The sequence below is a fragment of the Danio aesculapii genome, chromosome 15, assembly GCF_903798145.1.
Source record: "Danio aesculapii chromosome 15, fDanAes4.1, whole genome shotgun sequence".
Classification (NCBI taxonomy): domain Eukaryota; kingdom Metazoa; phylum Chordata; class Actinopteri; order Cypriniformes; family Danionidae; genus Danio; species Danio aesculapii.
The window spans coordinates 27,076,934-27,086,125 of NC_079449.1; the positions used below are offsets into that span (position 1 = coordinate 27,076,934).

Consider the following 9,192-nt stretch of genomic DNA (forward strand, 5'->3'; position numbering starts at 1 on the left):
GTACAATGTACAAGCAAAACACATTTATTAAACATTCATATATAAAACACTTATGTCTGTTGGTGAAAAGTGAGAATATAAGGCTGATATAATATAATAAAGAACAGGCGCGGTGGTTCATTCATTTAATTTTTCATGCCACATAGCAGTGACACTGACTGAAGAGACCACTGCAGGAATGGAGGCCCAGATGTTGGACAATGAGTGAGACCTAGAAAACACTGGGCTTGGTGAGGGTCACCTGCAGTCATTGGAAATGGTGTGGGTCCACTCATTGAGCATGGTGAGGGTCACCTGCGATCATTGGCCACGGTGAGGGTCACCTGCAGTCATTGGGCACGGTGAGGGTCACCTGCAGTCAGTGGGCACGGTGAGGGTCACCGGCAGAGACTGAGCATGATGAGGGACAGTGACTCAGCAATGTACATTTGTGAGAAGCTGTGATGCATTTCACTGTGAAAGTGAAATAAAGCGATTTCTAAAAGCTGATGTGTTGACTGTTTCTTTTCTTCATGTCCTCTTCTGAGCTGAACAAACTCAAACTTTTTTATGACTGTATTGAGAACTAAACAGTAATAAAACAGATGTGTTTTTAACCTTTTTAAATGTGTTCAGATGCCTTTTATTAATTGCAAATAAACTTGACCTGTACTGCATGTAGTATAATTGAGTTAAGTTAAATAATATTATGTAATGGTAATGCTAGCATTATGCAATTTCAGGCGTTTAATTTTCAATAAACTTCAACTGCAGATAATTGATCAAGCATACAACGGCGGATATAAAGTTTCCAGCAATTAGGCCTCCTGTTCTTTCAATCAGCAACATTATGCATAACCCCGCCACAAACACAAAGATAGCCCTAAAGATTGGTGGAAGAGAGTTGTTTTAATGTAATTTGTTTATATTTAAGTAATTTGTTTGTGACTTAAGTTTATATTTAAGTTTTTTTTATTGCAAAGAGATACAATTTACAATAACTGTGAGAAATATTTTACAGCAATTTCTTCAAATTAAATTCCCTAATTCCCAGAGAAAGAAAACTAAAAACAATTACACAGTTCCTCATGATAATAACCCAGCAATATACCCCCTTTACATTATCTTCCATTCATACAAAAAACTCTTTACAGAAGTAAGGGGGAAGAGACTTAATATTTATAAATAGGCATGATACGTAAGGATTTATTACAGAAATGCATTAGGTTAAATAGAAGTTATACTCCAAAAGCCAATAAATGTATATATATTTGATTATTTATGTAACTGTCTCCACAATAAATATACTTTTTAAAAATGTTAAACTTGTTATTTAAAAAAATAAATATTATTAAAATAAATATTATTTACAAAAATTGTATACAACTAGAGTTTTCTTGTTTTGACACATTAATGTATGTCGCTAAGAAATAATTAAATTAGATTTTTTTTTTTTGTGGCAAGCCAAAAAGGTTTTGTAACGTCTAAGAGCATTTCTGTCACATTTATTTTGATCAAATGAATACATCTTTGCCAAATGAAAGTCAAAATTATAATAAATGATAATGTATTTCCTCCATAAGTAAAACGTGTGTTTATTTTTAAACTGTACTGCATGTATTTGTGCTCTAAACCTATATTTATCCACACAGTTCCTCTGCCTGCACCTGAGGCCCTCAAGATCTTAGAAGAAGAGGATCACGTGTTTCTCTTCTGGAAGAGTCTGGCTGTGAAAGATCGCACCTTCAACGAGAGCAGGGTTAGAAACCAGATCTTCAGCATATGAGCAATTGCAAGCAAATGTCAAGCTTGTCATGAAAAAAAATTAAGCTTTCAGAAATTTTGTTTTTTTGTGTAAGCAAGTATTTTACAGTACTTAATACTCTAAAATGTCTCTGTCGATGTTTTTAAACTATTATATTTGATTTATCAAAATCACACATCTGGCAATTTCACATCTGTCACAATTATAACAGAGAGATGCCACATCCATAAGAAAGCCTCATTGATGCAAAAATATAAAATAAAACTAATCATGTTTGTTCTATAGTGCGCCAACTCTTATCCTTTCGATTAGCATCATTTCTTTTGGGTAGTGCAGTTTAATTCACGGAATTTCTACAAGTATGTGGTATTCTGTAAGCTGGCTGACTTGTTTGGTCACATCCATAACGCATGTTTATTTTCCTCATTTAAAATCTAAATAATGTTTACAGATTGATATTTTTCTGATCCCTTAACTCTGTGGGAAGTAGTTTTGAAAAAATATAACAAAAAAATGTTTAAATATATTGAATATATATATATTATATTCAATATATATGAATAAAATATAACAAAAAAAGTATTTCAATATAACGTTAATATATACTTTCTCTGTGAATTGATGTTTTGGGTTTTTACTGCAAATGTCACATCCATAATGCTGGAATTGCTCATATGTTACATGAATCCCTATATTAACCCCTATTAACTCGATTAATTAGCATTTAGCAATTACAATAATTTACTTCTACTTCCAAAATGACTTCCCTTTTATTTGTCTCCTCAGGGCTATGAGGTATATGTGCATGACAGTGTCACCAACTCTACCAAGTGTTTAGGCAACACAACAGAGACGTTCTTCAGAATCAACAGCCTGTTGGCGGGTCATAACTACACGTTCTCGGTGCAGGCGCGATGTCTACTCAGCAACCAGCTTTGTGGAGAGTCAGCGGTGCTGTTATATGATGAACTGGGCAAAGCAGCAGGCATGAGCTTTTACAGACTGAACACTTTAATCTCTTTATCTCTGTGGGCGTTTTTGAAGCTTGACGTTGATCCTGATGCTCTTTTTTTTTCATCTTTCAGGGCCGAATGATGCAGCATCTCAGTCGGGTAAATCGGAGGACATGGCAGCTATTGTGGTGCCGGTGTTGTTCCTGCTGTTAGTGGGTGTGTGTGGAGGCCTGGTGGTGCTTTACCTCAGACACCGTCGCCTACAGCACAGCTTCACCGCCTTCGCTAACAGCCACTACAACTCTCGTCTGGGCTCTGCTATTTTCTCCTCAGGAGATGAGCTGGGTAATTGAGCAAGTCAATACAGTATTTTGCTTCTTAGGCAGTACAGTTCATTGAGAGTTTAGTTTACTTCACTTGAGTACAATGTAATTCAGTTAAGTTCACTTCAGTTTGATCTAGTTCACTGTATTTAAATACAGTTCAGCTTAGTTGACTTTGTCACTACATTGTTTTTCAGTTCACTTGTTTAGCTCAGTTCAGTTGAGCTGATGTGAATTCAGCTCACTTCTGTTCTGTTTGCTTATTTTGATCACTTATCTTTTTGTTCAGTTCATTTCACTTCTGCTCAGTTATATTTTAGTGATATTCACTTGTCTTTAGAACAATTCTGATTTTAGTTTAGCTGAGTGTAGCTCAGCAGAATTGAGTTTATTTTAGCTCAGTTCACTTCTGTTTATATTAGTTCATTTTTTGTTTAGCTCAGTTGAATTTACTTTATTTTAGCTCACTTCAGTTTTGCACAGTTCACTTCATTTTAGTTAATGTCACTTGTCTTTATCTCAGGTGACTGTTTAACGTTATGTTTAGTTCAGTTTAGTTTCCTTCCTCGAAGTTTATTTCAATTCATCTTAGCTCATTTGACTTCATTTTAGTTCATTCATTCATTTATTTTTCTTCGGCTTAGTCCCTTTATTCATCAGGGGTTGCCACAGCAGAATAATTCACCAACTTATCCAGCATATGTTTTACACAGCGGATGCCCTTCCAACTATAATCCAGTACTGGGAAACACCCATAGACACTCATTCACACACATACACTACGACCAATTTAGCTTATTCAGTTATGTCTTTGGACTGTGGGGGAAACCGAAGCACCCGCAGGAAACTTGCTCCAACATGGGGAGAACATGACACTCCACACAGAAATGCTAACTGGCCCAGCCTGGATTTGAATCAGCAACCTTCTTGCTGTGAGGCGACAGTGCTAACCACTGAGCCACCGTGTACCGCCCCCGTTTTATTTCATTCAGTTACAATTTGTTTTTGCTCAGTTGACATCAGTAAAGTTTGCTTAATTTTAGTTAATTTCGTTTCAGTGTAGATCAGTTAATAACACTTCACTTGCTTTTAGTTCTTTTAGTACTTTTTTTGTACTTCTTTTTAGTACTTTTAGTTTACTTCATTTGTTTGTTACTTTAGTTACTTTAACTTATATTTAATACATTTCCATTTAGTTTACTTCCTCTTTTTGTGCACCTAAATTCAGTTTGGTTCTGTCACTTAAATCCAGTTAAGCTGAGTGTACTTCATTTCAATTCAACATAGTTCAGATCACTTTCAGTTAAAGGGCACCTCTTTTACCCCTTAACAAGATGTAAGATAAGCATTTGGTGTGTCCAGAATGTGTCTGTAAAGTTTCAACTCAAAATACTCATCTGATTATTTATTATAGCCTCCAGAAACTGCCCATTTTAATGTCTGAGTATACTGTAGCTGTTTTTGTAGCCTGTGGCTTTAAATGCAAATGAGCTGCTTCTCCCCGCCCACTGTTCCCACGTGAGTGTCTGCTTTTCCTGCGTTAGGTCAGATAAACAGCAGTCAGTGATAGAGACAAACACAGATAAAGCTGAAATACAGCTCATTAGTCAAAAATACCAAGTAAGTTTATTTGTTGTATTTGTGGAGTTTAGTCAAGCCTTTCTGAAACCATGAGTTGCACACAAATGCCGTTTGCAGTACACACACACATATTAGCGTTTACTGACACCATGCGGCAGTGGTGATTATATTGGTTAAGAATTACATAGTGATTTTACTGTCTTTATGCTCTGTTTTAAGAACGTTTTAAACTAAATATAAAAATCACAGATAGTTGAAATTGATTCTTTAATCCCAGTTTGTGTATACATGTTACTACAGAAACATGGCACCTGTTAATCAATTTGGTGGGCAGGGAAAACCGCACTCCTTATGTCACATTGTGGTGGGCCTCAAAATCACTGGTATTTGAGTCCTATTTTAACATCAGGAAATATTAAAAAGGAGGCTTGTTTAGATGATATTGCTCCAATATGACACTGGACACACTATGCCTACACACAGATCTGTCCAAACAGTTTACTAAAGTTGATTTTCATCATAGGTGCCCTTTAAGTTGAATTCTATTTAGCTTTAGCTTACTTTAAATACAGAGTTTTCCTCGCCATGAAAAGCAGCTGCTAATGTTTATCTTTTTTTTTTCTCTTCTGAAGGTGATGACGATGAAGACGCTCCTATGATCAGTGGTTTTTCAGATGACGTCCCGATGGTCATTGCGTAGTTGGACAAACCTTTCTCTTCTCCTCCTTCACTTTCACTACACAACCTTATCAAATTTTCTTACGTGCTCATCCGGCACACCTTCAAGCAACTCATGACCCCTGTCACTTAAAAAACGCTGGATTTGGGTTTCCGGACCCACAGGAAGACAAGAAAGCATGGAGCGAAAGAGATATTTTTGAATATAAGATGCACTTTTTTCGGATGCGCAATAACTTATTTTTTATATATAATATATGTGGGTATTGGACATTGTAGGCATTAACTGAAGCAAACTGTGAAGGAGTTGGTCAGCTGATCAGCATACACACCGACCCAATAGGGAAAAAAGACCCTTATTGTACAACAAACTCTCACACGAGCATTACATTTGCTTAAAGCCAAAACAAGCACCTAGATATGGGTACATCAGTGCAAAAACACACACAAAAGAAGAGTAAAAACACGAAAAAGCTAACCTCACATGTGTACAGATGAAAAAACGGACCAATGAATGCTGACGAAAAGGGAAGGCGGTACATAGGCTGTTGACAGTAAATTGCACAGGATCAGATTTTTGTTCGCAGAGGCTCGATTTGTGTCACTTTATGTCAGTAGGCCTGCATTTGTCTATGGTACCTTGTTTACACTTTGTATCCGTTTGATCATTTCCACGCTCAGCAATAGGTTGAATTGAAAACATGAAAATTATGATCTATTTTAGTTGCTTTATCAGCTGTTTTTGGAAAACGATGACCAACATTAAGAAAGTAACAGTTATTTGATTGTTGTCCACATGCTCTGTCCACAAAAAAAACGTCTAATGTTCACCGTCTGCTTGTTTTTTTCCTTTATCTTACGCATTTTATCTAGCAGAGAAAAATCTTGCATATCCTGTGTGCTGCCATGGTTTTAGTCCTTTAGTGTTCTCAGGGAACTGGGTTAATGTCGATGTACCAGCGATATCAGTCACACTGCCACAGGCAGCGCAGTGTGTTGAACTCGTAGACTGTTGTGCTTGACAGTCTCTCCGCGAAGCCTGTGCAGAAGCTTCATCCTTGTCTCTTGTGCCAAGCTTAAGAAAAACAGAGGGTTGAGCAGACATCTTGCTTTCCCGAACGTTGTGAAGAGGTACATATGTTAAATTCATGTTTCATTTTAACTGGATCGCGGGTGTTACTGAAAAGATTTGTTTATGAATGTATTTTTTTCTTGTTTTCTTGTATTGAGATGTCCAGAAAAATGCTTATAATCCACCCCCTATTTTTTCAAGGATTTTAAATGAGGTTTATGGCCAGTTTACATTCAAATGCTTATGGTCATTATTATTATTATTATTATCCTATTGTTAATTGGCATTAACCAAAACGTTTTAGTGAAACCGTTTCTTTCGGTACCACATTGCCTTATTATAAACACGCTGAGTAAAGTATGTAGCAGTATGTCAATGTGATCACACATGCACACGCTCACAGAAAACTGAAAGGTGTAAAAAGACTGTATAAAGACAGGAGTAGTGTGATAGGAAATGTATTGACATATTGTGAAATTACCACTGTATAATGTTTTAAAAGTTCCAGTTCAGCACTTGTGTGAATCCTGAGCCACCGTTTCTTTATTTTGTCTTGTTTGTGTTCTTTACTCGCAACCATTTGTGGCAATATTTGTCATGCCCAATTTGAAACCCATTTGTTTTTTGGTCAATAAGATGTAAAAGTTTTGGCATAGCAGTGACTTTGGACACCGCCATGTTGAAATTTTTGATCTTGCCTGCCTACTGAGGGTTTTAAAGATCAGAATATTTTAAGTGGTACAGTCTGAGATGTTTTATGAACCACTTATGCTGAAATAAATGTGGAAAACTGGTGAATCTGACTCTTCTTGCTTTGTATATTTGTATAATTCTTTTTTAAATATCTTTCAGCAAAGTGACTTTGACCACAGTGCCAATGCATTATAAACATGATAGGCTTTTTGTGTAATAAAAAATTTGATTTTTTTTTTATATTCTTAATATTTAACAGTATAATTTAATAAAGGATACAGAGCACAGATACTGAATAATCAAATGTGTTCATTGTATGAATTAATGAAAAATGACAGCAGCCAGCACGTGGCGGCAAGTCCTTGTATCAATGAGGGGTTCACAACATGTCCGATTCTTTTAGAAATGAATCAAATGGCCGTCATTGTGAATGAATCATTGAATTGTCGACTTGTATAATTCGATCAAAAATGAACGAAGTCAGGTCTACACGAGCAGCTTTTTGCTTCGGATTTGTTTGGATCATTTTTGATGGCAAAACAGCACAAATGTAAGTAACATTAGGCCTTTTGTTAATTCTGACTTTAGGGCCTTAAGTTAATTTGTGCTAAAATGGGAAACATGTTCTCTTGCTCGTGTAATGCTACAGTAACTTAAAATTCGCATACATATAAAATAACTCGTATATTGCCATGCCTTGGATTAAATGGTAATTATAACGGCATTATGCACTTCATCCTACAGTGAGTACTGTGTGCACTTTCAAGTGTTATGCCCGCAGATCTAATACAGCATCCATTATTATAGCATCAGAGGCTTTTGTGGGCCTTATCTGTAACACTCCTAGGTTAACTGATATTAGTTACCGCGTTTATTTGAGTCTGGTTGATACACATTATGTTTTTTTTAATGATCATACAATTCAACACTGAACTTAGCTCTTCGGCATTTTTTAAAATGATAAATGGAACGCGTGACGCCATCGGCGCAGATTTATACAGGCGTTCTTTATAGAATTCTCTGTTGGGTGTTCTGGCGTTGGTGTAGTTGGCGGTGATTTGTGTGGTTTGCGATTATTTTGATTACTTCGGCTTTGGATTCTCGGTTTTGACCCTTTTTACGGATTTGACTAACGATTTTGGATTGCGATTTTGGCTCGGTTTTGATCTCCCGGTTTTGACCCTTTTCTGCTTCGACCCTCGGCTTTGGACTTGCCCCTGATTGGTTCACCACCAATCATCGCCTTAAACATGACAGTGTTGTCAGTGTGTGTGAGTATACGACACAATCTACAAATACTGTTAATAAAGAGCTTATTGTTATATATATATATATAAATTTAAAATGTATTCCTCATTTCTTGTTTACAGTACATTGACAGGTATTGTAATTAACAGATAACAATATGTATCTGGTATTTCTGGCTGGCTGTTAGAATTCACACTTATGAAACAGATGCAAACTCACTTTCTTGTGTCCTATTCTTTACAATTCTCCCTATCTTCTGCTTTGTGTAGTTGGAAACACCTAGTGCTATATTTGGTGTGCCTCTGAGTCACCTGAGGCGAAGTGGCCAAATGAGACAAGGCCTTCCTTTAGCACTGACACACATGGTGCAATTCCTGGACCAGCATGGTGTGTGTTATTCACATCGCTTCACTTTATCTCTTATATGCTGAGAGGTTGTGTTTGTAAAATGTGTATTTGTTTAGGCCTCAGCATCAGTGGCCTCTTCAGAGTCAGCGGGAAGGTGAAACAGTACCAGGAACTGAAGAAAAGTTTCAACAATGGAGCCTTCCCTGAGTTTGACATGGAGGATATTCATCCTTTAGCCTCCTTGTTGAAACTTTTCCTGAGGGAACTGCCTGGTGGTCTCATTCCAGAGTCACACGGGAAGCAGCTCTTGAATGTGTTCAGGGGTAAGTGATGAGCAGTGCTCGTCACAAAACAAAACTGACGCATCAGTCGTCTTGAAATCTTTTTATCATGCAGATTCAAAAGAGGAAGAACGCAATCAGTCAATGAGGATGATCCTAAACACACTTCCAGAGGAACATCTTAACGTCCTCTCTTACCTGTTGTTCTTTCTCTCCCGTGTGGCCGCCGAGAGTCACCAAAACCTAATGACACCAGAGAATTTATCAATAG

General features: G+C 36.9%; 1 protein-coding gene across 1 annotated transcript; it reads left to right on the forward strand.

Moving 5' to 3' along the window:
* The first annotated feature begins 1,170 nt into the window (after nt 1-1,170).
* Nucleotides 1,171-7,149, forward strand: LOC130242142 (sortilin-related receptor-like). The gene is made up of 5 exons (XM_056474162.1): nt 1,171-1,177; nt 1,632-1,738; nt 2,531-2,729; nt 2,830-3,042; nt 5,234-7,149. Exons 1-5 carry the CDS (start codon nt 1,171-1,173, stop codon nt 5,299-5,301), a joined length of 594 nt encoding a protein of 197 aa, XP_056330137.1. The 3' UTR covers nt 5,302-7,149.
* Nucleotides 7,150-9,192: the final 2,043 nt, after the last annotated feature.